The sequence below is a fragment of the Vitis vinifera genome, chromosome 7 (assembly GCF_030704535.1).
Source record: "Vitis vinifera cultivar Pinot Noir 40024 chromosome 7, ASM3070453v1".
Lineage (NCBI taxonomy): Eukaryota > Viridiplantae > Streptophyta > Magnoliopsida > Vitales > Vitaceae > Vitis > Vitis vinifera.
In genome coordinates, this window is record NC_081811.1 from 7,600,726 (window position 1) to 7,628,637 (window position 27,912).

Below are 27,912 nucleotides of genomic sequence, written 5' to 3' on the forward strand. Positions count from 1 at the left end.
TGCCTCGATCGACAGTTTGAGATGGCCAGGAGTGCCTCCTGCGGATAGGACAAATTAGAACCTAGAGATGCTAGACAACTCTACAGGTATGACCATTTTGCTCAAATTGCTCCTAAACACAAGGGTGTAGGTATCTCTTGTGGTTCTCCATAGGCCGAAGCATCCTTGGATGGGTTTGTCTAGGGCTCATAGTCTCCATCATAAGGCTGGACCCATATTAGGAATCCGACCCACATAAAAGGGTCCAGAACTATCACTTTTGGAAAAATGAATCAAAATAGGAAGGAAAGGAGATGTAAGGAACCAGAATTAGAATTAGGACTTCTCTTAAAGTGGTCACAAGAATATTAGAACCAGAAGGAGAATGAATCTAATTACATACTACCCTTACAAATAGAAACAAGAATATTAATATTATTTTTTTAAAAATCCACATTTCACACTTATATTTTCAGATGATTATGTCTTCATATTTTAAAAAATTGAGTGAGATTTTGAATTAGTTATACAATAATTCTAGACATAAATAATTAAAATGAAATTTAAATAAAAAAATATTTTTAATCTTTTTTATAACATTGATTAAATATTTATAAGATAAAATAAATAAAGAAAATTAATATTAAACCAAATAAATTGAAATGCATCTTAGAAATATGCTATTATATCAATTTAAAATAATTAAAAGGATTGATTATCTTGAGTCATTCTGCCATTGTTTTTTTAAACATTGTTATATTATTTTTTATTTTTTATTAGAAAATATGTTATTAGTATTAATATGTTATTATGTCAAATTATAATATAATTTTACTATAATTAAATATATTATAATATTAATTTAAAATAAATATATCAATCATGAGGATATTTTTGTTTAATTTTTATTCCTAAGAAAATGAAATGGGGGAAATTAGATGTTTCTCATCCCTTTCATTGATTTAAGTGAAAACTTGGAAGATCCTAAAGACCCCATTAGTGGAATGGGGATATGCCTACCAGCTTTCCTTTGTAAGGAGATATCCCTATCCCATATTATTTGTACATGAATGATAAATAATAGTTTGGTATCATTGGTCATTGGCAAAGGGGAGGACATTATTGTTGATTGATAGGTGGGTCCACACTAGAGACAAATAAAAAGTGATGATGCTGATAATGCCAAATAATTCTTGATCATCTCTAGGTTGAACACCATCTCATCTCCTTGAGATGTATGTCATGTCTACTTCCATTTGAGGATGAGGAGCTCTGTTGAATTGTTGTTAGGATCTAGGGAAAACACTCATGAATCACAAATGTAATTTCAGCTCATGTTTGGATGCCCAGAAAGTTTTAGACTTTTCATGATGTGTAAGTAATGGTGGATTGGTGGATTGCATGATCTTCCGGCTTTATTTGATTTGGATTATGGCAGTGGGAAGTGGAGGGCCCCAAAAGCAACCAGGAGATGCTCTGTGAGTAAGATAATAAGAGAAATCCTGCTTCTTTACTGTTGTCCTTTTTGAAGATGAAGAGACCTGGAAAGAAGAATGCTCCAGTGTTCTATTGTCATTGAGTCATGATGTAGGCAAATAGTGCTTTTGTAAGTATTTTTGCAATAGAAATATAAACCCTAAACCATAAACCTTAAACCCAATTCACATAGATACCTCGAACTAGTCATCATCATAACAAACCTCTACTGATATGGGTTTCCAGAGATCAAAGCCTGGACATCGCTTTGAATATTCAATAATGCCTCTGCATCTTTGATACTAAGAGGCAATCACTAAAAAATCCCAGAAACAATTTTTAAAACAGAAATCTGAGAGGTTATAATCTAGAGTGGGGGATAAAGACATACAAAATAATAATAATACAATATATGCCATGGCACTGGCATCATCTCTTCCTTTATGGCATCAAAATTACACAGCTGAAAAAACAACCAAAGAAAATGGAGATTTTAAGAAATTCACAACATTTTCTACATGCCCCAAATGGCATTCTGAGACAGTTTATCTCAGAATGCAAGGTGAGACATGATCATGGAAGAAACCATCATCGAAGTTCTGAGAATAGCTATAAGGATCATAGCTGTACTGTACTCTACTTCTTTGGCATCTCAGAGAGTGCTTCCATTGAGACCTGAACCTCCAAACCAACTGCCTCAAGAAATATAATCCACGACAACATACCACTGGGGCTCTTCTTTCAACCCAGCCAAGTGTAACTGCAGATCCACCACTCATAATTCGCTTTCCCCACTTCAAGAATTGGATCCTCTTCACGCCTTGCATATCTGAAATTTTCATATTAGCTTCTTGCTTAACATAAACCATGTATTATCGCAATATAAGAGAGCTGATATAGCTTCACAAGCAACAACACATGAAAGAATTTTGACTTTATAAGAATCAGGTGTCACCATTCCATTAGCAGGCATCAGCATCTACTAATGGATGTGGCTTTCCCATCTGCAGGAATTTAAAATGTTATCATCAATAGTCCATTCAATTTTGATAGCTACTAGTCTCATCGTGGCGGCCCCTTCTTTTGGAGAAGACGGAAGACTTGTCCCTAGTGATGTAAAGCCAACGGTTGTGAGAGAGCTTTTTAGATTGGATAATCTTTCCAAAATGCTAGAGTTTATCAAGTTCAATCTTCCTTCTGTTTTACACAGTGATAAGGGGAAGTTTCCCAGGAAACATGAGCGGATAAAAAGACGGATGAGGTCTACTTTTACCTAAAAAGTACTCACCGCCCATGAATGAATTGCTGAGACAGACCCCATTAACCCCATTTTCATCCAGGGACTTTATAACTTTTCCTTTCCACAAAGGAAAGAGAATTTTGTGTCGGACGCATCATTTGATTCTAGGTAAAAGGTACTTCAAAGCAAAACAACCCCACCCTCCAAAAAACAGAAAAAACACAAACATATATATATAACAGGAGAATAAAGGAAAAGGTAACTGAAAAATCTGTGCCAACAACCCATTGAATGACATGGAAATGGCACATAAAGCTCATACAAGCAAAATAAAGAATGGAGAAAGGTGGTGCTGAAAAAATCTATGGGCATTAGAATGTTTAACGAAACAAGAAGTAGCCCAGGAAAGGGATGACGTTTAAATTATCAACATCTAATTGCTTACTCTCTTTAAGCCTGAACTCAAAAATCTAAATTGGCATGCAAAAAAAGTCCTTATTCCACAAAGATATGACAACATAAACCACCAGTGATCTATTACACAAACAGAGGAGTGAGCAGATATTTTGTCCAGTTGAAGCTACCATACAAGCTTCATCCCTTAAAGGTTATTAACAGTTAGCATACAAAATCATCATCCAAATTTCAAGCCACTGGGATCAAAACTTTCAAGATGTTTACTTTTAAGGATGAAGGAAAATGAAATATACCTGAAATTATTTAGTTTCAACTGCAACATATGTTCAGAAAATATGGGCTGAAACTTCTAAAATTAAAAAGATTTCAGTTACTCAAAACCAATAGTCAATTCCCATCAGTTTACATTCTCTCCATCTTCAACCATTTAATCAACTTCAACATATAAAACCATTAATAGGTCTAAAAGCAACCAAATCACTTGAATCCTTGAATGGGAAACACCTTTATACTGAATTGAAATGGAATGCAGAAAGCACCATATGCAAACACATTGAAACAATTTAAGTATTTTATTCTGGTCTAAATGCTTATGTGAGCTAAATCAGAAACAATTCTGGTCTCTTGATTTCTTTTAATTCATGATATTATATTAAATTGAAAGAACAAAACAATTGTAAGCAAGCAATTCTCAATAAATGCATATAATCGAAATAAGCACTGTTTGTAGTGCCATGTTATCAAAAGAAGACCCGTTATGAGTGCACCATCTTAGAATACCTGCTTACCTCTCTAAAATCCAGATCCAGTGATTGAGAAAAAGCATCTTCCTATGAACCATGATTATAAGGTGCAGTTATATGGTGGCAAAGCCATATTTGAAAAGAAAATAACCAGCTTCAGAATAGTCTGATCATTTATAACACTAAACTTCATCATTCTATGATCTATACGTTAATCATGATTTTTAGACTTAAAATTTTCATTTTAGGCAATAGACGAGCTATACTCTTGCATATTTTATTATTTGCAAATAGATAATTGTTTTTTGGTGATTTTATTAGCTAAAGATCAAGTACATGCAGCAACTATGTTGAAAACAGGAAATGTTAAAAAGGAAAGGAACAACTACTTTTAAACTTTTGGAATTTGAGCAAGACCACTTCTAATGTGCCATTGTATTTAGATGAACTTTAGGTTAAAAGTAGGAAGTTTGATTCTGGAGTTGACATATGAGGGTATGGATCAATGAATGAAATCTGTAGACTAGTTAATGTTGTACCTTTGAAAATGCTGACACCTAATTTCTGACTTTAACTATACTAGTAATGTGAGATTATAGTTATATTCATACAATGATGTGGGTGTTGTTAAGCCGTGTAAGGAATTGTAAAAAGAGCATAGAATGACTATTTACAGAAACATTTTTGTTCCACACTCTTCCTTGTACCTTCAACTAAAAGCAGAGTGCATTCAGAAATGTTAGTGGACAAGAGATTCTTACAGATCACCAACCTGGTAATGCTCAACTGTCAACCACTGCTGGTTCCATGCATTAGATAGGACCCACGAACGTGAAATATGTAGAGGCACCAGATTCTCTCAGCAAGTTCACCTGGTAATTTTCCATGCATTAAAAGCTAGTCAAGGTCTTAGAAAAAATCCTTCTAATTCATCCCTAAAGCTTAAGCATGGATCAGAGTTATTCACACAATTGAGGCATGTATAATAGCGAGCCAAAGACTGAGAAAATAAATAAATAAATTTGTTTTACAGTGTAATTTCTTGTAGTTTAGTTTTCTTTGGCGGGAGGATTTCTCATCCTTCTTATTGTACTTCTTTTTCTATCAATATATCTCTGTGTCGTTTCCAATCAAATAAATAAATAACAGAACAAAACAAAACAAAAACTTCAGGAAATGCTTAATATCTAAATTTTTAGTATATTAGAAGATATAAAGTGCAAGAGAAATATCATAGGCATGTCAACCAAGCATGTGCTGCAATTAGGAGTGTGTTTTACTGGTGCAATCACTTCATACATTCTAAGGAGTTCAATGTGGATTAAACAAGTCTTCTGTTAGATTCTCTAATGAGAACATGTTAGAATGATATATATTGCAGGTTCAAATCCTAATAGTTAGAGTTCATGAATTCGAGTTTCTCCTACTACTACTATCCTTGTTTATTAATCTACTGCTACTATTGCTGCTAATTTGCCTGTCCATGTGCAGATATGGGGCTGCATAAAAAGGAGGATGTTAGATGATGAACCCAAATTCCGACAACTTAAGCTTTTAGGAAAGTTGATAGCTTAATGGAAGATATGTTTATACAAATAATTACAGTCCTTCACCACATATTCTAGAACACTACCATGTGTGACAAATTTACATGTACACTTGATCTGCTTGATGAGAACAAGAGACGATCACCATGTGACTTTCTCTGCCATATTGCAAGACCCCCCAAATACACTTGGAATATGAATGAATCATAGACATTCCATAAACTATATAACAACCTAGATCATCTTAGATTCATGTACAATTGTAAAAGAAGTGGACAACAGCGCAAATATAAATAGTATGAAGCATTTTTCATAGTTTTTGACTGAGTTGGACAACCTGCTAACGGTAACAGGAAGAAATTTCTGATCGGCATCATTCATCCAAAAAGTTCAAATATATATAAATTTCCATAACATCTAATCTTCACACTGGTGTCTTACTTTCTGACAGAGAGCAATCTTATCAGGTCTGCTTCCTATCTAATCAAAATGTCAAGAAACTACTATGTTGGGGCCTTCAATTACTAGTTATTAGTTAGAGGATTTAGAAAATGAAGTTAAAGAGGATAGCCAGAAGAGTCTCAATAAACTCACAGTCTATGTGGTCCTTCCTATCTTGAGTACAACTGCAGCATCTAAAAGACAAAGAAATAACTTGCTGAGAAAAATGCAACATTGACCCCCAAAGATCACAAAACTTTGACAAACAACAAAATGAGAAAGGAACAGGGTTACAAACACAAAACCTAATTGTTGAAGAACATCCTTTGAATTGAGTGTGTATATCACTCAAATACAGTCTGAACAAGGGTGACCTGCAAAAACAATTTCTCAGCTAAAATAATGAAACTAGCAATTCCATTAAATTTTATTTATTGGATGTGTAAATGCCCTTAATATAAAAGGGCATTTATACTTCCAATGCACTCATTTCAAAACAGTTGGACATCCAAAAATCATACGAGTACCATGAAGGAATAGCAAATGCTGCAAGAACAGGGGATAGTTTCCACAGCTGATGAAGATCACCACCAACTAGTACATTCAGATACTCAAGAATGGCATTTTCCTAGTTTAAACAAAGAGATGAGAAGCGGCTCAAAAATAGTGATACAAACAAGGTCAAGTATTAAGTAAAGAAGGATGAGGAGCCAGTAGCTAGCTGATCAGTGATGGTGCTGACTTGCAACATATACACCATATGTATCAGCATGAAGAAAAAAGGAATCTGGATTGCAATCTATAACAATGTAAATTACAAAAATTTGAATTTAAAGATGCTAGCTAAATTTTTGTTCTGAAATAAAGAAACAAAGACAGCATAGTAGAAATTAAGAAAGTTAAAATGAAAAGGTGCAAAAATACATCAATAACAAACAAAGAGTGATGCATCAATATGATCAACCTTCAAGACAAATGCAATTATGTTTCTTGTGGAAATTTTCAGCGGGAACCGACAGCTACAAGAAGCATGCATTAAAATAGAATATGCACATACATCTGCCAATATAATCAACTGGAAAAAATTTACAGCACAAATACCTTCAGGTCCAATACATCCTCTTTAGAATGAGGACTTTGAGATCTTCCTGTAAGCAAGTTGCATATTTCACTATATTGCTTTGGGATATTAATGGAATCATATGAATCTGACATGAAATATTCAAGTAGACAACTCCACCTTCTTGCAATACATCCTAATAACAAGAGCTCCTGTTATAAATCAGACAACAGAAAAAGTAAATTATGTAATGAATGTCAACTAAAATATCAACTGAATTCCTAACAAATACATTAAGAAAAGAGTTAGATTCATCTATGTAACTTGATGAGAACAATATAGGGAATTCAACAAGAAGTTTGATTGGCATGAATATATTTTCTTTCATTATTTAATCCCAAAACTTCAATTAATATATGGGCATACAAGGTCAGCATTGTAGCAGTGAAGCTCTTCAAATCATGTTTAACCTGTAATTATTAAATGAGGAAAAAGAAAAAAAGGTCCAAAAGATATGTTTGATAGTAAATTTAAGACAGCCAAAAGCTTTGAGACAATGATGAGGAGGATATTGCTTGAACATCCAAACTAGAGGGAGAATATCGTTTAAACTAAATTATGATATTGAAAGAAGTGTCAGTTGGCATGAGGATATGCATGGGTTACTGATCAAACATAAAGAAGTGTCAATTGACATGAGGATATGAGACAGGTCATTGATCAAGACATGTTTGTGATAACTGAGTTTCAGTAATTATTTGCATTTAATAACATGGGCTTGAACAAATCTTTCACATTTATATTTCTGAATTTTGTTCCTTTTGTGGACTTGTCAGAATATTAAACCTTTGTGGTGTAATGAGTTGAAACTGACCAAAATTTTGAATAGCTTCAAAAAATGCCCAGATTCTGCCAAACTTTAAAGCAGTGACTCTGCTACTAGCCTAGACAATATGCAATGCACATAGCATTTGCACATGCATATACACAATTTCCATTGGTATTTTCAAATGTATAAGTAATTGGACATCCTAAACAATTTCTAGTATTAATGAAAATTAAGAATATTCTCTATTAAAATAAAAACACACTTGATAGAAGTTCTCTTAGCAAAAAGTAAAAACAAATAAGAAAGTAATTTTAGCATCCACTTTAAACCTAAATTTCAATCTCAACTAACCAAATCTGAAAGTTATTGGATCTAGAAGGATATCACCTATAGGGGGATTAATAGATGTTTGAACTCTTTTTAACCAAAAAGTTGTTTATTTTTAATCCTGAAAATTCCTTTATTAATTTACAGAAGCCTAAAATCAACCAACACAAGAACACAAGGATTTTTTACGTAGAAAACCACCCACACAATGTGCAGATGTAAAAACCACAAGGTCAGAGGCCTTAAATCGACAATCCATTACATGAAAGTATGGTACATAGTTTTACCTAGCAAAAGTTATTCCTAAGACTTACTCCCTAGCACCTACACTACACTTCACATTTGCGATGTAGCACCTCAAGTGCTACCAGTGGATCTCACCTCAGCACCTGAGAGGATGCAAATCTCCTTCAAACTCGGCAGAAGCGAACACAAATACTTCTTTGAGAGTTTTGGGAACGAAAGAGCAAATTAGGTTTTTCAACTCAAAAACAGCAAACCAAAAATCTTTTTGGGCAAAAATGTATATATAGACCTAGGAACCTAGTGGATCAAATCTCGAAAATTCCTAAAAATAATCCTTTTAAAAATAGAAAAGACAGATCTCCAAAATTCTTGAGAATTCTATTGTAAACACTCAAGTGCTCTTTGAGCGCTTCAACACTATGTCTTGCACTTTAGCGCTCGATGGAGTTTTTAAAACACATTTAAACAACATTTCGCTTGGTTTTAAAAACCTCAATCCACACCATGCTTTACCAAACACCAATTTGCCTTTCTCAGACCTTTCTATACTTACCTGTGTCATCCTGGTTGAACAAGCAGCAACCTCGAGTCTTCAATGGACAGAAAGACACAATCTAGAATAATGTAAGTATGAATGAAACAAAATTGTCAATCCTAAACTACAAAGCCTAATGTACCAATAATCCCCCATTGGAAATTTTGTGACAAAATACAAATTACATAAATCCTCCAATACTCTCAAATGGAGTTTACAAATCTCACAATAACTCTGGTTTAAACCAATTTATTCTATAACTAGTAGACAACCATAAACCGTATCCAAAGATGAATAAATACCCTAATACTTGTAATCTATACACATCAACCAACAACATATCCAGGTAAAGTAGTGCATGTGAAAAAATATAACTCATCAATAATTCATGAATTCTATCCAATCAGGATAAGAGTAAAAAGTAAATAGATGCAAGTCATGCATGAATGGATATCTAACAACCAATCATTCAATAAAGAACAAATCATCTACCCCTTTCTTGTCGCACAAATGATAAAGCAAGAACCAGATGAAAGATAGAGACAAAAGAAGGAAATTAACATCCATATATGATCAAATGGTTCTGGATATAAGAGATAAAGAAATAAAATACATCCAAACTAACAAAATACATGAGAAATTGAGTCAAAAGGACTTTAGTGCAAAAAGGAACTGATCTACAAAAACAAATAGTAACTAAAAGTTCGGATTAGATGGAGGTGGGGGTGTAGAGCTGGAAGAACCCTAAGGCATCAACCATAAGGTGACGGACGCGAGCTGCTCCTCGAGACTCTAAAAGTGAGCATCCACATGCTTCGTGAGCTCGCGATAGCAAGTGTCCACATGAGTACTCAATGCATCAATGTGCTAAAATCTATTAAGCCCTCTAGGTGCGGGCTTGGGGAACTCATCACTCCTCCTCTTCCTGCATGGCCTCCAAACCAATCGAGTTGGATACATGGCTCACATGCTTGGACCATGAACTTTGGTCGATGAGAGCATGCAAGCCAGACACATTAAGAGTCTAATCAATCTCAAAATCAATGTTGACGAGTATATGGGAGATGATCAAGGCGAAAGGAAGGCTGCCAAGATGAGATTACTCATGATATGTGGCCATGATGTCATGGATGACCCAAGCGACCTCAACTGTTGCCCAAAAAAGAATGGCATGAATGAAACGAGCAACCGACTAATGAATCTAGGTCTAGTGCGAGGAGGTAAAAAAAGTATAGGAGAAATAAGTGGTGAGGACCCATACTAACTTGGTGATTGATGGACTTTTTTCGTTTATCGTATCAAAATAAAATTTATAATCTAATCCATGCTAAGGCAACTTTTGTCTAATCAAAAATGGTTTTTAGCAAAAGCTATTGACCATGTCATCTTTTGAGTTTGTCCTTAGAAAATTTTAAACTCATGTAAGTTTCGTTTCTCATCTCCTCTACCTCATTCAAGTCTTGGAACCTCTTCAACCCAACACTCTTTGCATATCAAAGTTCAATTGCTTTATAACCCACCATGCTTTATACTCCATTTCCAATGGTAAATGACATGTCTTACCATTGGAAATAGTAACTAAAAGTTCGGATTAGATGGAGGTGGGGGTGTAGAGCTGGAAGAACCCTAAGGCATCAACCATAAGGTGACGGACGCGAGCTGCTCCTCGAGACTCTAAAAGTGAGCATCCACATGCTTCGTGAGCTCGCGATAGCAAGTGTCCACATGAGTACTCAATGCATCAATGTGCTAAAATCTATTAAGCCCTCTAGGTGCGGGCTTGGGGAACTCATCACTCCTCCTCTTCCTGCATGGCCTCCAAACCAATCGAGTTGGATACATGGCTCACATGCTTGGACCATGAACTTTGGTCGATGAGAGCATGCAAGCCAGACACATTAAGACTCTAATCAATCTCAAAATCAATGTTGACGAGTATATGGGAGATGATCAAGGCGAAAGGAAGGCTGCCAAGATGAGATTACTCATGATATGTGGCCATGATGTCATGGATGACCCAAGCGACCTCAACTGTTGCCCAAAAAAGAATGGCATGAATGAAACGAGCAACCGACTAATGAATCTAGGTCTAGTGCGAGGAGGTAAAAAAAGTATAGGAGAAATAAGTGGTGAGGACCCATACTAACTTGGTGATTGATGGACTTTTTTCGTTTATCGTATCAAAATAAAATTTATAATCTAATCCATGCTAAGGCAACTTTTGTCTAATCAAAAATGGTTTTTAGCAAAAGCTATTGACCATGTCATCTTTTGAGTTTGTCCTTAGAAAATTTTAAACTCATGTAAGTTTCGTTTCTCATCTCCTCTACCTCATTCAAGTCTTGGAACCTCTTCAACCCAACACTCTTTGCATATCAAAGTTCAATTGCTTTATAACCCACCATGCTTTATACTCCATTTCCAATGGTAAATGACATGTCTTACCAAAAACCAACCTATATAATGACATTCCAAGAATTGTTTTGAAGGCAGTACAATAAGGCCAAAGTGTATTGGGGAGTCTCAATGCACAATCCTTGTAATTTGTATTCACCACTTTCATCAAGATGTTCTCGATTTCACGGTTAGCTAGTTCTACTTGCCCACTTGTTTGTGGATGATAAGGTGTGGCTACTTTATATTTCACCCCATATTTAGCAGGAAGGTTATTAAATAGCTTGTTGCAAAAATGAGTACCTCCATCACTAATAATGACTTTTGGTACTCCAAACCTCATGAAGACATTCTCCTTAAGGTGATGCAACTTAAGAGACATCCTCATCCTTTTGGGCAAAAAGATGTGACTTCTTCCTGCTCATCCTCATCTTGGTTTGGATGTCTCTTACATAAATGGAAAACATTCAACTCAAGAGTCATATTTCCAAAGGTAAGTTGCATCACCTCATTCCGACAATTTATTATAGCATTTGTCGTGGCTAAGAAAGTTCAACCACGGATAATTGGGATATGATGTCTTCACAAGGTTTGAAAATGTCTTAAGTTGCATCACCTTAAGAAGAATGTCTTCACAAGGTTTGGAATACCAAAAGTCATTATTAGTGATGGATTACTCACTTTTGCAACAAACAATTTAATAACCTTCTTTCTAAATATGGGGTGAAGCACAAAGTAGCCACACCTTATCATCCACAAACTACTAGGCAAGTGGAACCATGAAATCGAGAACATCTTGATGAAAATGGTGAATACAAATCGAGAACATTTTCGCTAAATGGTGAAAATGGTGAATACAAATCGAGAACATCATGATTTGGGCATTGAGACTCCTCGATACACTTTAGGCTTACTGTACCATCTTCAAAACAATTCTTGGAATGTCATTGCTAAGTTAGTTTTTGGTAAGACGTGTCATTTACCACTAGAAATGGAGTATAAAGCATGGTGGGTTATAAAGCAATTGAACTGTGATATGCAAAGAGCTAGGTTGAAGAGGTTCCTAGACTTGAATGAGGTAGAGGAAATGAGAAACAAAACTTACATAAGTTCAAAATTTTCTAAGGACAAACTCAAAAGATGGCATGATCAAATTGTCCTTAGGAAGAAGTTTCAAAAAGAACAAAAGGTGCTCTTATATGATTCAAAATTGCATATCTTTTCAAGAAAGCTCAAATCCCAATCAAATGGTCCATATTTGGTTCAAAGGGTGCATTCAAATGGGGCTATTGAAATTTCTAATTCAAATAGTGGATGTGCCTTTAGGGTTAATAGACATTGGCTCAAACCGTATATGGAACCTATGGTACAAGAGAAAGGAATTATACCTCCTTGAACCTCCTATGAATTGAAAATTCAAGGTTTGATGGGCTTAGTCTTCTCACAGACTAACCAGCCAAGTGATTTTTCAATTTTTTCCTTTGAATCATTCATTTTTTTTGTTTGAATTTTTTTTAGTCTCTAGTTTATGAATCCCTTTAAAACTTTTTCATTTGTGTTTTAAAGGACTTGTCAAAAGGATGGAATATATAAAGCAAGGAAAAAGGAAATTTTAACGTCTTATAGTCATTTCACACATTCAAGCAAAAATAGGGGAGTTTTCATTTCATTGAAAATATACAAATTTTAAGTCTCTAAACCAGTTCGCATGCTCATGCGAATTTTCGCATAACTATGTGAACATTATGCTAAGGGTTGCAATGAAAAAATGGCTCTCTGAACCATTTCACACGCTCATGCAAAATTTCGCATGACAGTGCCATTTTTTTATATAGCTTGTAAAAAATCTAGGTCTCTAGTTCATTTCGCATTACCATGTCAAAACAAATATTCATGCCACTCCAGAAGACGAAGACACTGAAGAGGCACAAGAACATCCAAACCTTTTCTTCTTCCCTCCATACCCTAGTCTAAGGAAGTGGCTACACCACTTGGTAAACTTTTTATATTCGCTTTTGAATTCCTTAGAATTTTCTTGGGCACACCCTACATTTTGGACACTTGAGGTATTTGGTTTCATCCTTCTCTTTATTTCCAATTGCGAAGTAAATTAGGGTTGAGATTAGAGTTAAGAAATAATAATTTTGAATCAAATTTAGTCACTACTTCATTGACGATCTTAAGGATTTATTTTTTTAACTTTCGAAATTATCGGGATAGTTGAAATTCTTAGCCAAATTGGTTGTGCATTAGTCTATTGTCTCATTTCAAGTTTTTTATTTTGTTTCTTTTTGCGTTACGGATGGGGAATCAAAAACAAAAAACTATTGAACCTGAAGAAGAATGTGTGGAAATCAATGATGTTAGCATTACTTCTCCTACAGGAATCTCCATTTCTGAAACTCCAACCCAAAGATATGTCACAAGAGCTTTGTAGAACAAAGGCAAAGCAAAGATACAATTCTCTGATAAGCTACCAGTGAAAAGAAAGCAAGTGACCAACATACAACAAATCCTTCCTACTGCTCCAGCATCTTCTGCTACTCATTTGATTCAAAACCCTATATCTCCATCTCCTAGTTCTGCAGCCTCAGTTTTGAAACAAGTTACCAAATCTACTCCTCAACTAGAATGGATAGCTCAATTCCATTTTACAAAAGCCTTGAGAATGGAAATTGCCCCTGGTCCACGGGATGATTGCTTGGTTGGACAATTTCACGAGGAATATTACTCTGATTTTAAAGCATTTGCTGAGTTTCCTTTTAACTCAATTTTCCAACGATCTGTTATTGATATTTTTTGGAGTCATTCATGGTGCCCAGACCATTCTTATACCCACGTGTAATCCGGGAATTCTATCAGACTATGACTAGCAGAGATACTAATTCTCCTTTAAGTGATTCATTTTGAGATCGATGGAAAACAAGGGATGCTAAATGTCAAACTGGCAGCCAAAGCATTGGACTAATTGCACCTCCAAACCCTGTTGATTTTCAATCTTCTACCAAAGTCGATGCAGCTGAAATGGTTAAAATAGTTTCCCAAGGTCGATCTAGCAATCCACATGCAGCGTTAAGAAAGGAAATGGAATCCAAATTTTGGTTTTTGGATCATGTGCTTCGTTCTAATGTGTACCCATGTCAACAATCAATGCAAAGAAGGGAAGACGTCCTTGTAACTTTGTTCTGAATTGTGACTGAGTCGTAGTGGACACCTGTTGATTTGTTTATGGTTGCTTTGTTTTATTTTGAAGATAAAGTATATATGAAAAAACTACAAGGGCCAAGAAATATCCTTTATTCTTCCCTAGGGAGTTGGGTACCTCCCTAATCTATTTCTAGGTGTTCTAAGTGATAGAGAGGATATGTCACCGATACCAACAGTTGTTTCTGCAGCATATATTGTTTTCAATTCTCCAAACTCCACTATAGCTTTCCTTGTTTCACCGGGTCCTTCATCTACACCTGTCATGTTTCCTCCACCTTTTGTTGGTTATATATAATTCTCCATTGATGCATTCAAGCAATTGTTAGCTAGGTTGGATATGATACAAGAGACTTAAGCTACTATCCAACATACCCAACAGCAGCTCATCCAGTCAATTGATGACCTTACAATGGTCATATAGCAATAGCAATCCTTAGTCCACACTGAGCCTTAAAAGGGACAAGTTGTTGTTCATTTCGACATGTTTTCCACCACTCCTCGGATAAGTTTTTCAGGCTCCCACACCAAACCAGTTCCCTCTCCTCCAATTTATACCTCTGCTATCATGGCCACTACCTCTATTGATCATACACTTAGGCTAAAGAGTAGTGGAGTACCAGTTACTCCATTGTTTGCTTTAGGTTTATCTACTTTCACTACAACTGCAAAGAGTGAGCATTTATTGGAGACACTTGATGCTAGAGTTCAAATGGTCACCAATTCTGCTGACCTAGAGCTACATGATACTGTTTTTGCACCACTCCAAGCTACTCCAAAGGTCACCTCTTCAGGGATGGATACTATATTTCTTACACCCACTGCAGCAACTTTAGAGATCATCTCCTCTCCTACCTCTCATGTTTGAGGACATTCCCTCATACCACTCTCTTTTGCAGTCACTTTGATACTACATATACATTCCTTGATTTTTTGTGTTTGCTATAATGATAGTATTCACTTTTTTGCTTTCTTCTTTTCCTCCACACTTGTGTTTTGATATTGTTTTGTTTTAGCCATGGGAGCTAAAAAGCAGTGAATTGCAAGTACCTTGCCCTTCCTTTGTTTACATTTTCTCGGTCAACATTGAGGACGATGTTTAGTTTGGTTTGAAGAAAGGTAGGAAAGAAAGAGAAAGGGATTTAGTGATTTAGCATTACTATTGCTATATTTTTTCCTTTGTTGTGTTTATAATAGTTTGCATCAGCTAGTTTTTTTTTTTTTTTTTAGACTTAGTTGTTATTTTTTTTTTGAGAAAAACATAGCACTTGTGATTAATGAATGAGCATACATAGTTTGAAAGAAGTTGATTTAGAATACTAGCTTATTTGCTTGATCTTAAAAGATTTGTTGTGTAAATTGAAATTGATTTGATTTTGAAGTTCTCATTTCTCCGAGGATCATTTCTATTTGAGTCTTGACACACACTATGCACTCTAAATCCCGGATATGAGATGAAAAACAAGTCTAACCTTAAGACTTAAACTTAATTGTCTTAGTGACATGGATTACTTTTGAATTGAGTTGAGACACCTTGGAAAAAGGACAATGTGCCCAATTTGGAAAAAAAAAATTGATGAATAAAAAAGGTTGAGTTCTACTTACTTTGAAACCCAAGCAAGGACCAAGGGGTATATGACCCAAAGGTCTTTGAAGCCCGATGCCCTAAGCCATTTTGGTTGGGAGCCACCAACCTCAATGCTTATTATATGGTTGGATGAGTGGAGTATGAGCTCAATTGTAGGTGCTAAGGTATTGGATCTCATTCTGAGGAGCCTAGGGTAAAGTCTGAAGAGTTAGTGGCTGATGAAATAATCCTATAAACTTAGTATCGTATGCCTTATGGTTAGGAATCACCAATGGATCCCCGTTACATGGACTGTATTCTTGGCCTTTAGCATTGCACTCCTACAATGAGTCCTTTGAAAAAATAAAAATAAATAAATAAAGATGGATGCATTCTTGACCTATGAGATAGTGGTTTTTGTTGCTTGAGATGAATTGAGCTAGGTTAGGGGGAGGATTAGTTTTGAATACTATATTTGGGGGCTAGCTTAATTACACTCAAGACTTGTTTAGAAAGATTATTTTAGGGAATGAAAATTGATGTGTCTTTGATACTTTGATTTGCATGATATTCTTTTTATTAGAGATAGTAAACAAGTTGGCATTTTGATGATATCTATGGATTGTAGGGTGTGTTTTCCTATTAATCAATTGTGATATGGAATTTTTCAAATGAGTTGTTTAGTTGTTTTTAGTTCTTTTATAGTATTCTTTCTTTTTGTCATACCATTACTAAGGGACTAGCAATGTGTTGGTTGGAGGGAATGATTACTATTCAAAAAGAGCATATTATAGATAACAATTTTCATGCATTTCACATCTTAAGTAATAATTATCCCTAAAATACACAATTAATATGTTGTTTCCTTTGCAAAAGTTACAAACAATTTTTATAAGGTTTAAAGTCATTTCAAGTTGTGATTTTTGATGAATTGAGTGACAAAAGAGATTAATCGACTTGAAGAGGATAATAATGATGATAACCTAAATGCAGAATGAAAAATAGTGGTCTTAATTGTTGGAATATAGAAATTTTGAAAGATAAATGAAGTTGAAACTCCTAAAGTGAGAGATTTGAGAGTATTTACAAGTATTCATTTTCTCACTAACCAAACATGTCTTGTGAGATTAAATCTTCGAACATGAGTGGCTAAATCCCATTTTTCTCAAAGGAATGAGGACCTAGAGGTGAGATCTATAGTGATTTAGAAAAATGAAGCTTAATTTCCCAAGGTATTTTGATCTAATTGATTAATTAATTGAAATTTGAGAATTTTTCTCTTCAAATTGTTTTAAAAAACTATTACAATGCAAATTAGGTAGATTTATTACATTGCTATGAGATTTTTCTTACATTTTCATGAGTTTTGATCAATTTTTGACCTACCAAAATTTTTTCCCAAAATATCCGTCAATATATCCGTAAAATCAAAGTACTAATATATCCGTAATTACCGATATTTTCATCAATGGTTGTACTAAACATCTTTGAATGAAGCAAATGCTCAATGACTATGGCATTGACCAAGACACCATGAACATCATGTGTAACAACTCAAGTGCTATAAATATCTCTAAGAATCCTGTTGTTTATTCATGAACTAAACACATTGAATGTCAACATTATTTTATTGGGGATCTTGTAAAAAACAAGGTAGTTTTCTTAAAGTTTGTGCCCATTGAATATCGTTTAGTTGACATCTTCACAAAGCCCTTAGATTCTCTTAGGTTCGAGTTCCTTAGGAAATCTTTGGGCATCTATCTCAATGACTAAGATCTTGTGGTGTGGGCCTAAGGATCACTGTTTAGAGTAGTACATTTTTTAGAGTCCTTAGCTCATCCATAATAAATCTTAGGGTATCTTAAAATTCCTTAACTTGTTTAATTAGCATCTACTTAAGTATCTTAAGTTTATGCTATGTGTTTGATGTACTAGATCTACAAGATTTAACAACTTTCCCCAGAATCTCGTTAACCACTTTTCAGGCCATTAAAACAAAGTAAATAACATAGCAATCTTAAAATTTTCCTGAGTAAGTGATTAATAGGGAATCTTCTTAAGTTTAGTTGATAAAGTAGATTTTAAGGTACCAAAAGTAATGAATTTCATGCCTGTTCAAATTAAATTCACATATCACATTTGACTTAATTCTAAAATTGTTTCCTGAATTGATTTTTGGCATCTTGCCTAAAACAAATTCAATATTATTTCTAAGAAAAAAATGTCATCACTTGTAAAATTTTGAAACACCCTCAAGTGGAATAAGGCAACCATGATTGAAAGTATGTTTTCCATATATGATGTATAATGCCTATGTTGAATTGTATAGTTGTCATAGCCTAATTGTTAGGAAACAAATCAGTGTATATGTTTAGTTAGGAAAATTATCCCTTCAATCATATGATTTATAGGTTTGACTTTTTTAAATTAGTTTTTTCCTTTTTTTTTCTTTTCTAGAATAATTTATACATTGTTGTGTACCAATTATTTTGTTTAATGAGAAATCATCATTCTCTTCTTTTTCTTGTCAACCTCCACTATTCAAAATTTAAAAAATAAAAAACAAAAGAAAAATGATGATATCAAATTGAGGGGGGAAAAAGTTGTGTTGTAAGTAAACCAATGCTTATCGTGTTAAACAAAAAGCTAGCAAACTACATTCAAATTAAATGAATGTTGAATAAATTAGACAATGACATGGTTTAGTGATCTTTAAGAATTTAAAATTGAAATATGTCAATTAGACAGTAAGTCGATACCCTTGATGATCAATGTCATTGGTTTATTTTAGTCCTACTATATGTTGTTTAGTATTGAAATATTTTTTAGGTCGATTTAGTAATTAATTTTTTTCTCTGGATGATGTTGATTCATTCTTGCATTTATGGAAGTTAATCATATGGCTCCATACTTGATTTATTTTCATTCTTGCTAATTTCTCAAGTTTTTATGGATTTTTTAAACCCTAAGTTGTAATTGTTGGTCTCTCATATCTTTTTGGGGTCTTTTGGGTATAAGATGTTTTCTCGGTATTTACATTAAAAAGAACATTTCGACCTCTCAAAGGAGCATTGTCCTTGAGATTAGCACTTGATGACAAGCGCTCAAGTGCTCTTAGGAGCTTCTAGCCCCCTTCGAGGGCTCAAAGTTGTTTCCAACGCCCTTTCACTACTTGAAACACTTGAGCACTAATCTGGTTTCAACCGCTTCATGCATGCCAAAGGCTATAATAGCCTTCAAGCACCCTATTTTGTTCATTTCCTCAGTCCCTAGTTGTCTTTCGCACTCCCACTTCATGTCTTTTGGACTTCTAGTGGCATTTCAAGTTAGTTTTCACTCATTCTGACTCCATAGGAGTGTTCCCAAATACTTTTTGAGCTTTTCAAGTGATTTAGATTTTTTAGGTAGCTTCTCATTTTTCATGTTTTTTCGTTTTTTTTCATTCTAAACCTAGCGTGCCAGGTCATCGTCGTCCTAGAGAGGCACCTTTAGAACTTCCATTCCCTGAGCTTGTCATGGGCATTCCCATGTAGGGTCCTTTTGACCTTGATGATCTCCCGATTGAGTGTTTGTTTTTTTAGGTGACTTAGGACTAGTACTACGCTCAATTCTCAGTCCGCAAGGTCGAGATCAAGTGAGGTATCGCCTTAAGCACCTTTCACGACACTGAGCTTCGTACAATTTTCCATGAGAGAGGTTGGGAGCCTCTCATGTCTCTTTGCAAGGTTGCATACCCCCACCATATTCGAATGTTCTATGTGAAATTCATTATGTTATGGTTGAGCTCATTTTTGTAATCTCTATGTACGATTAGACCATTTTGGTCACCCTTCATTCTATCTGCCAAGCCCTTAGTATGCCTACCCTACAGAGATTCAAGCCCTCACCCGCTCCAAGCTCTTTATCATTCCTGTTACACTCTTCAACGAGCCTCGTCCTCTACCAGTTTATATCTCTCTTGTTGCCTTCACCAAGTTAGCATGAGTCCTCGCCACTTATTTCTCCAATACCTTCTTTCCCTCCACCCACTAAACACAAATTCATTGGTCGATGCCCATTTCATTCATGCCATTCTTTTTGGGCAATAGTTCGATATCGCTCAGATCATCCTCAACATCATGGTCGCATATTATGACTTGTCTCGTCCTATTAGCCTTCTTTTCACCCTAATCATCTCCCACATCCTTGCCGACACTGGTTTTGAAATTGATCAGGCTCTTAGTGTGCCTGGCCTGTATGCTCTCATCAACGAGAGTTCGTGGTCCATGCACATGAGCCACGTGCCCGATTGCTCCAAGGGTCGTGCAACAAGAGGAGATCCATGCAATGGAGCAAGATCCACCTGTGGAGCAAAGTAACGAGCTCCTCAAACCCAAACCTAGAAGGGTGAGCTCTTCACAATCATCCTTTTGTCGCTTGGCCCTTACATCTAATGATCCTAGACTTCAACGCATGATGGACTCTATGGACCAACTCCACTTGTGGATTGATGCATTGAGCACTCATGTGGACACCCGCCATCACAAGCTCACAAAGCATGTGGATGCTCGCTTTCAGTCTCAAAGGGCAACTCGTGTCCCTCACCTCATGGCTGAAGTTTTAGGGTGCTTCCAACTCTACACCCCCACCTCCATTTGATTCAAACTTTTAGTTGCTATTTGTTTTTGTAGATCAATTTATTTTTGCACTAAAGTCGTATTGGTTCAATTCCTCATGTATTTTGTTAGTTTGGATGTATTTTATATTTTTATCTCTTATATCCAAAACCGTTTGATTATATATGGATATCAGTTTCTTTCTTGTCTCTATCTTCCATGTGGTTCTTACTTTATTATGCACTTTGTCAATTTTGTGACAAAAAGGGGGAGATAGTTTGTTCTTAATTGATTAATCAATTGTTAGATATCTATTGCATGCATGACTCGCATCGATTTGCTTTTTACCCTTATCTAGATTTGATAGAATTGATGAGTTATATTGTTTCCCACATACTGCTTAATCTAGGTATATTGTTAGTTAGTTACTGGTTGGTGTGTTAAAGTTACAAGTATTGGGGTATAATTCATCTTTGGTTGCAATTTATATTCATCTGCTAGTTATAGAATGAATTGGTTTAGACGAGAGTTGTTGAGAGATTTGTAAACTCCATTTGAGAGTACTAGGGGGTTCATAATTTGATACAAATTTGTCAAAGGGGGAAATTGTTGGTACATTAGGCTATGTAGTTTAAAATTAGCAATTTTGTTTCATTCATTGTAACATTAGAACTTTTTTGGTTTGTTCCATTCATAATCTAGGATTTACCAAAAGAAAACCCTACTAGTGCAATAATCATGATGTCAATCACCAACATTATAAAATAGCTTGATACCATTACAGCTTTATCCCAAATTAGTTTCATATTCATTGTTCATCTATTATCTAGTAGTTTAAGCTTTTGGGTCAAAATGGCAACCTAACATGGTACCTATTAAAACCTTCATTGCCTATAGATTATGAGTTTGAGCCTTACTGCATATTTGTTTCCCCCATTTATTAAGTCCACAGGCAAGCCAAAGAAGGCTACCCGTGAGACTAGACATTAGCTTTAGCCCAAATTAGCTTAATATTCATTATTGATCAATTACCTAATAGTTTAACTTTTTCAGTCAAATTTGTAACTTAACATGGTATTAGAGTTTTGGTTTTCAAGAAGTCATGAGTTTGAATCTTACTACTTGTTTATTTCCTTCGCTTATTGAGCCATGTGCAAGCCCACAGGAGACAGCCCATGAGGTAGCAAGCTAAATCCATGCATGTTTGGAACATGGGAGTTGCATATTAAGGAAATAGGATGCCATCCAAGGAACTGTCCAAAACCTAGGCATGGTGTCTAGGTGTGAACATGTGTATCTATCTATATCTGCATTTGAGTTCATGCTAGTATAAAAGAACCAAAAGGAGAGTAGTGTGAATCATGAAAAAAAAAAACAAGCAGAATGTTAACAAGCTTTTTCTTCAACAAATTTGTAAGGTAAACAACAATGATGGACTCTTTTCCAGGTGTCCAGAAAAGTGACTGAGGTTTAATGCCCTTAAGTGTCTGAAATGCCAATCATTGAAGGGGAGAAGTTCCCTACATCATATAGATATTTGTTTTCTGGAAAACATAGCAATTGTTTGTGTGTTACCGCTAAGTCACTATTCTAACTGACTAGCAAAATTAAGTGACAACCTGAAGAGAAGAAGAAAACAAAAGGTACTGAAGGTGTGCAGCATTTAAGCATTTTAGGATAGTGGGCTCCCCCTTGAGAACTAGCCTGGTCATCAGATGCACCTAGGCATATATTGGCATGGTTGTAAAATTTACTTTTAATCCATTTCATGTCAAAATTTTCAAAACTTCATTAAGAATTATTTTAAATGTAAAGTGAAACGTGAATATGAGAAGAAACTTGAGATCAAACAATTCATCTGCCCATACATTTATCATGCCCAAGGATCATCAATTGCTTTCTTTGTGTATTTCTAAATTCACCAATTCAATCCTACAAGAATGGAATGATAGGTCTACTTGGCATTCCAATACTCCTTAATGAAAGAAATATATCATATGAAACATATGTGAGCATACACAGAAATGCAAATATAAGCACATATATTGGGGCATATATCTCATTTGAAATTATTCTTCAGGAAAACCATAAAATTATTCAAGAGATAGAGAGCATTTCAAGATTGGACCAACTTACTATTGTTTCACAATAATCATCACCTCTGGTTTCCCCTGAAATATTCAGCCGTTCAAAGAGTTGTGCCCATTGAACCTTAGGAGCAGAAAATATCATGCTGGCACCTGAGACCAATCTAACAGTTCTTTTGTCAAGCAGATATGAAAGGTTCTTTGATCTCCACCGGCTCCACGTGATAAAATCAACCAACTGGTCATGACTCCTGCCACCATATTTCTAGTTAATTCCTTGCAGATCAAGTTCTAATGACCAGCAGCAATGTCCCCCCCAGTTAACCAGTTAAGGTCACTCAATACTATAGAAACAACTCAAAAAGTGAGAACATTGTATCACTTGTTGCATTTAAATGAGTATTTGTGTGTTTTTTTTTAAATACTTATCTTTAGCAAAGGAAATTTAGGTTTTACTCAAATGTCATGGTTTTCAAAAAAATTGAATGCTGACATTGAGGTGGAACTGCCCCCTAGCAACCAAGGTAGAAGGTTAAACAAGCAAACAAAATAAATAAATAAATAAACAATTAATGTCTTCACAATATGGGATTTGGTACTGCATCAATTTCTTGCAGGTCAAATAAGCTTTCCGACACAACATTTGTGGAATAGGCCAAGCAATATCTTCTTCTTCTTCCTCTTCTTCTTTCTTTTTTTTTTCTTTATTGTTCCTTAGGATATGAGGTGGTTCAAATAGTGTATGAGTTAAGTATTTCAGTTCTTCCAACTAAATATCAGAGATGATCAAATATTCCACATTACATCAGAGAATGTTGTCACTGTAGCTTCTGTAAATGCATTATAACTAGCTGGACAAGAATAGCACAACTATTTGAGCAGCATTGACTGATCATATGGTTGTCATAAGTTTGGTGGACAGTGCACAAAAGACTAATGATCTATGCATTCGGTTATTCCCATCGAAACCCAAATTCAAGACAAATGACATTTTTCTAGATAACAAAGCTACTGCCCCTTTCATGAAATTTAAAATAGCTCTTACAATGATCCAAATGATTGGAAGAGTATTAAGATTGTCAAATCTTATTTGAAAATTTCATAACATTACACCCAACAAAAAAATTTATCGAAGGACTAGGAGGGTGGCTCTAACATCTAGAAAATAATACTTAGGCAGAAGAGAGAGAGAATATCCATCAAATTGTGTCACATCATATTTTACCAATGGAATTCAAAGTAATGAAACTGCAATATGCATACATTTACAGTGAGGGGTAAAATCTATTAAATATCCCACTTACAGCAAAGATGTGACTTGATTTAATTTTTTAAATGAGTTACTCTCCGACTCAGTCCAGTTGTTGTGCCTAATTGTTTTAGAGAGAATATCTAAGCCCTTCTCAGTTGATGATACGCACAATACTGCAAACTGCCTCTTCAATAGCTCTTGAAGAGTACATGTTGTAAAATCATCATCAGTGCATTTTTCAGTCTTCATATTTGCTGATGGGTTTTGCAACATCAGTCTGTTCATATATAGACTAAGGCAATCCTGTTCTGTTCCTGAAAGCTCATCAAGATCCATCCCAATACTTGCTGTCAGGAAAGCTTCGAGATGTGCATCCCTCAGTGTTAAGGTTTGGATCAGATGTTCTAGAACAAAACTCTTCGCTCTAGAAAGAGTAACAGATGATAGTTGCGCAAGACCCTACTTTTACAAGGAATGGCAAAGCAATCAGATTGAAATTGTCACAAGGAATTAGAAAACATTAGAACCATAAAAAAAGGGTAAAGGAAAAGGAAAACCCAATGATCTCATGGTAGAAAAGAACAAAAATGCACAACATGGTTACCTGAGGGAAAGAAGGATTGGATTTGATTTCAAGTAGAACAGAATCAAGTTCCTTTAGTGAGTCTTGGTAATCATCCGAACTGCTCAAGTGCCTAATCACCTACACATCGTGATGAGAAGAAACAGAAAGTTTTACCTATGCTGCTCCAATTGGAACAAACAAATTGCTGCATCTGATTGAACCTTTGAACCAAATTCAAAATTCGAGCCAAGAAGATATCAACAAACACAACTAAAATCATGAAAATAGAATATATCATGAGTATATGTATATCAATTCAGAAAACAAAATCAGCAATCACCATGCAACAGCACGCCAGCAATAGAAAAAGTATTGTAAACCAAAGGAATTATACTAAATTGACAACTTCCAGCAACTCTTATCACCAATTGTTCAAAAGATTAACTTCCAAACTTTCATGGAGAAAGCAGCACCGCTTCCCTGACTCCAAAAGAAAATTGTGGGAATTCTTAGAATGTACTGTAATCTGTGCATGGCGGCAACGATTATTCAATATGAAAAAGAAAAAGAGAATAGGAAGTCCAAAGGTTCTACAACAAGAGAAATCGGCACAAAAAGGAAACTTCAGAACAATTTGAATGTGTCAAATAGAAAGCACAGGTGCAATGTTCAAAAGAATAAAAAGGCAACACCCTTTGTAATGGAAGACGATAATTGCATGAATCCATCAACAGTTACGACAACACAGAAAGAGATGGGCATATTTACATTCTCAAAGAAGAGACCCCATTGGAACGCTCTCTTGATATTTTGGGGGTCCCAGAGGGCAAAATGACCAGATGATTGATACCCAGATGCCAAAATCAGTATATCTACAAACCCTTTTATCAGTTTCACCATATCGTCCAGAGAAACATCAGGGTGAGACCATCCCATTTTCCCAAAAACCCTCAACCTGAATGTATTCCAAGCCCCACACTTAATCTCGGATTCAACGAAACTAGTAACTGGACAGGACGAACTACGGAGAAAAGATTGGGAAGAATCCCCAATTTGTCGATCCGTTGATTCAATGGAAAATCTGCAGTGTGTGAAGACAAAAGCAATGGCTTGTCGTTTGGCCTTCCGGTTTCCCGCCCAAGGTGGCTTGCGCACACACTCATCCAAGTCATCATACTCATTTTTATTTTTATTTTTTATATTTTGGTTTTGTGTTTTCTTTTACCAAAAAAAAATTGTAAGAAAAAAATAGAAAAATTAAAAAAAAAAAAAGTTAAAAATAAATTTAAAATTAAGAAATTATTTTTATATATGTTTTAAACTGATTTTACTTATTTTTTATGTATAAATTTCTAATAAATTTTAATTATATTTTACTTTTTATATTTTTTAATAAATCAAAAATAATAAATTTGTTCTTTGTTTTATATTTTTTTGTTTTTCAGATTACTTTGCAAAACTAAACATAGTTTTTGATGGTGCTAATAAGTGCCCATGTATAATGCATGTGAGTTTTCTAACGAAATTTGAAATTAAGTTTTAGTATTGAAATACAAAAATTAGCATTTAAATTTAAAAGAAAAAAATTTGTGACAATATTTTTCATTATGTAATCCATAATTTAAAAAAAAAAAAAAAAAGGTTAAATATTATGTACATTCATCAAGTGGAAAATGAATAATAAAAAATACACAATCTATATTTTGAAAATTAAAAAACCATTCTAATGGACAAAATAGGGAATCTCATATCAAGTAGACAAAATCTTACAACTTGTTCTTAAAAAAAATCAAGTGCAAAGAACTTAGTTATTCAAATGACACATGTTCAAAACTAAATTGTAATATGAAAAGGAAGGTGTTTCCAAAATGATAGTCCAAGATCTTTAAAAACATTCAACAGAAAAAAAAAAAAACAAAAAAAAAAAAAACAAATAATTATTTTGTTCAATTAATGCAGTTTCCAGAATAGGTAAATGAATTCCAAAATATTTAACGATAATGACATACGATGAAATAGATTACAAAGTGGCAATGAAAAACATATATTTGTTTCTAGTCAATTAGGCTTCACTAAATCCCAAATGACAAAAGGCACGCATCAATCAACAACACGTCCATTTCAATAGCACACAATCGTGATAGTGAGAATTAGAGCAATTGACATAATCAAACATGGAACCGAGAAAAAGTGAAGGAAGCCAATATTTTAAACAAAAATGTGAAATACAAAAAAATTATCAATTTCCAATCTTGTGTTTCTTTTTAGCAATCAATTTGTCATTACTACTTGTTTTAATGATGTTAATGTCCTCTTCCAAGTAGATTTCATTTGCAATTAACCTTGCTAACAATCAAGATGTGTTGTTGATTTGATTAATCTTTGTCAATAACATATATGACTTCTCATAGCATTGGATCAATCCTTTATAGAACATACTATTCATGTATTCCTAAAACACGAAATTGACCAAATTAGATAATAAGATTTTTTTTTTTTCCTTTTTACTCTATTAAAAGCAAAAGACATTTTACCCTTTTTTTTATTTGATTAAGTTATTTATAGGACACTCAATGAGTTCTTCAATCGAACAAGGTTAAAGTAGTTTTGTAGGTTCCATCAACTATTATAAGTTAGAGCATATCCCTATATTAATGTTAAAGTTAATAAGAAAGTTTAAAAATTCCAATAAATATCACTAATAAAGTCAATAATCAATATACGTAAAATAATAACCTTGGGCAATGATTTGCAATAGTGTTGCAACCTTTTGTACATTTTGTGCCTTCATCCTTGAACAACACTTTTTTTTTTTTGTATTTTGTACATGCATTGTACTAATGTTCATCCATATTATGAATATGGAGTATCGTTACTCTGAAGGAACAATGCATTTTCTATAGAGTTATATAAACAATATTAATGTTAATTTAACCATTGTAGCAAATGAAATGCAAGTATAACACTTTTTATGATATCACAAACCTTAAATTCAGATAATGGTTTTTCTACCAAATCAACAAGCATTATTTGTCATGAGTCAATAAACCTTGATGAACTGGAAGTGCTTGACAAACTTGCACTTTTTTTTTTCTCTTTGATTTTTTTTTTTCAACATGGTATCATAGCAAAATTGAATTTTTAATGGATCTTTTGATTTATGATCTCATTAAAGAGAGTTTAATCTCATACACTACTTTCGCAGATTTTTTTATCGTAGAATTCTTCTTTGTCGTGTTTGATCATGGGATATCATAGTGGATGATTGCATTATTTTTTTCTTGTTTGATCCTAGTATGTGATGAAAAATTTTCTAAAAGGAAAAAAATATGTGGGGTTATATTATTGGTACTCTATGCAAACCCATTAATGAAAAGAATGAAAAATATGCAAAACAATATGTTCGGG

The 27,912-nt window shown here is 34.4% G+C and overlaps 1 protein-coding gene across 1 annotated transcript; it reads right to left on the reverse strand.

Moving 5' to 3' along the window:
- Positions 1-1,856: 1,856 nt before the first annotated feature.
- LOC100260103 (uncharacterized) lies at positions 1,857-25,653 on the reverse strand. Its single transcript, XM_002270355.4, has 10 exons — positions 25,273-25,653; positions 24,544-24,642; positions 23,992-24,398; positions 22,737-22,938; positions 6,945-7,115; positions 6,371-6,471; positions 6,149-6,217; positions 5,997-6,037; positions 4,628-4,727; positions 1,857-2,284 (listed from the first exon to the last, which is right to left on the reverse strand). The coding sequence occupies exons 1-9, from the start codon at positions 25,438-25,440 to the stop codon at positions 4,645-4,647; spliced, it is 1,341 nt and encodes a 446-aa protein (XP_002270391.2). The 5' UTR covers positions 25,441-25,653; the 3' UTR covers positions 1,857-2,284; positions 4,628-4,644.
- Positions 25,654-27,912: the final 2,259 nt, after the last annotated feature.

Coding starts and splice junctions, on each gene's coding strand:
- LOC100260103 (XM_002270355.4), bottom strand. CDS start 25,440: ATGGGATGGTCTCACCCTGATGTTTCTCTGGACGATATGGTGAAACTG. Junction 24,399..24,543: donor CCAATCCTTCTTTCCCTCAG/GTAACCATGTTG, acceptor TTGTAAAAGTAG/GGTCTTGCGCAACTATCATC. Junction 6,218..6,370: donor GCATTTGCTATTCCTTCATG/GTACTCGTATGA, acceptor TTGTTTTTGCAG/GTCACCCTTGTTCAGACTGT.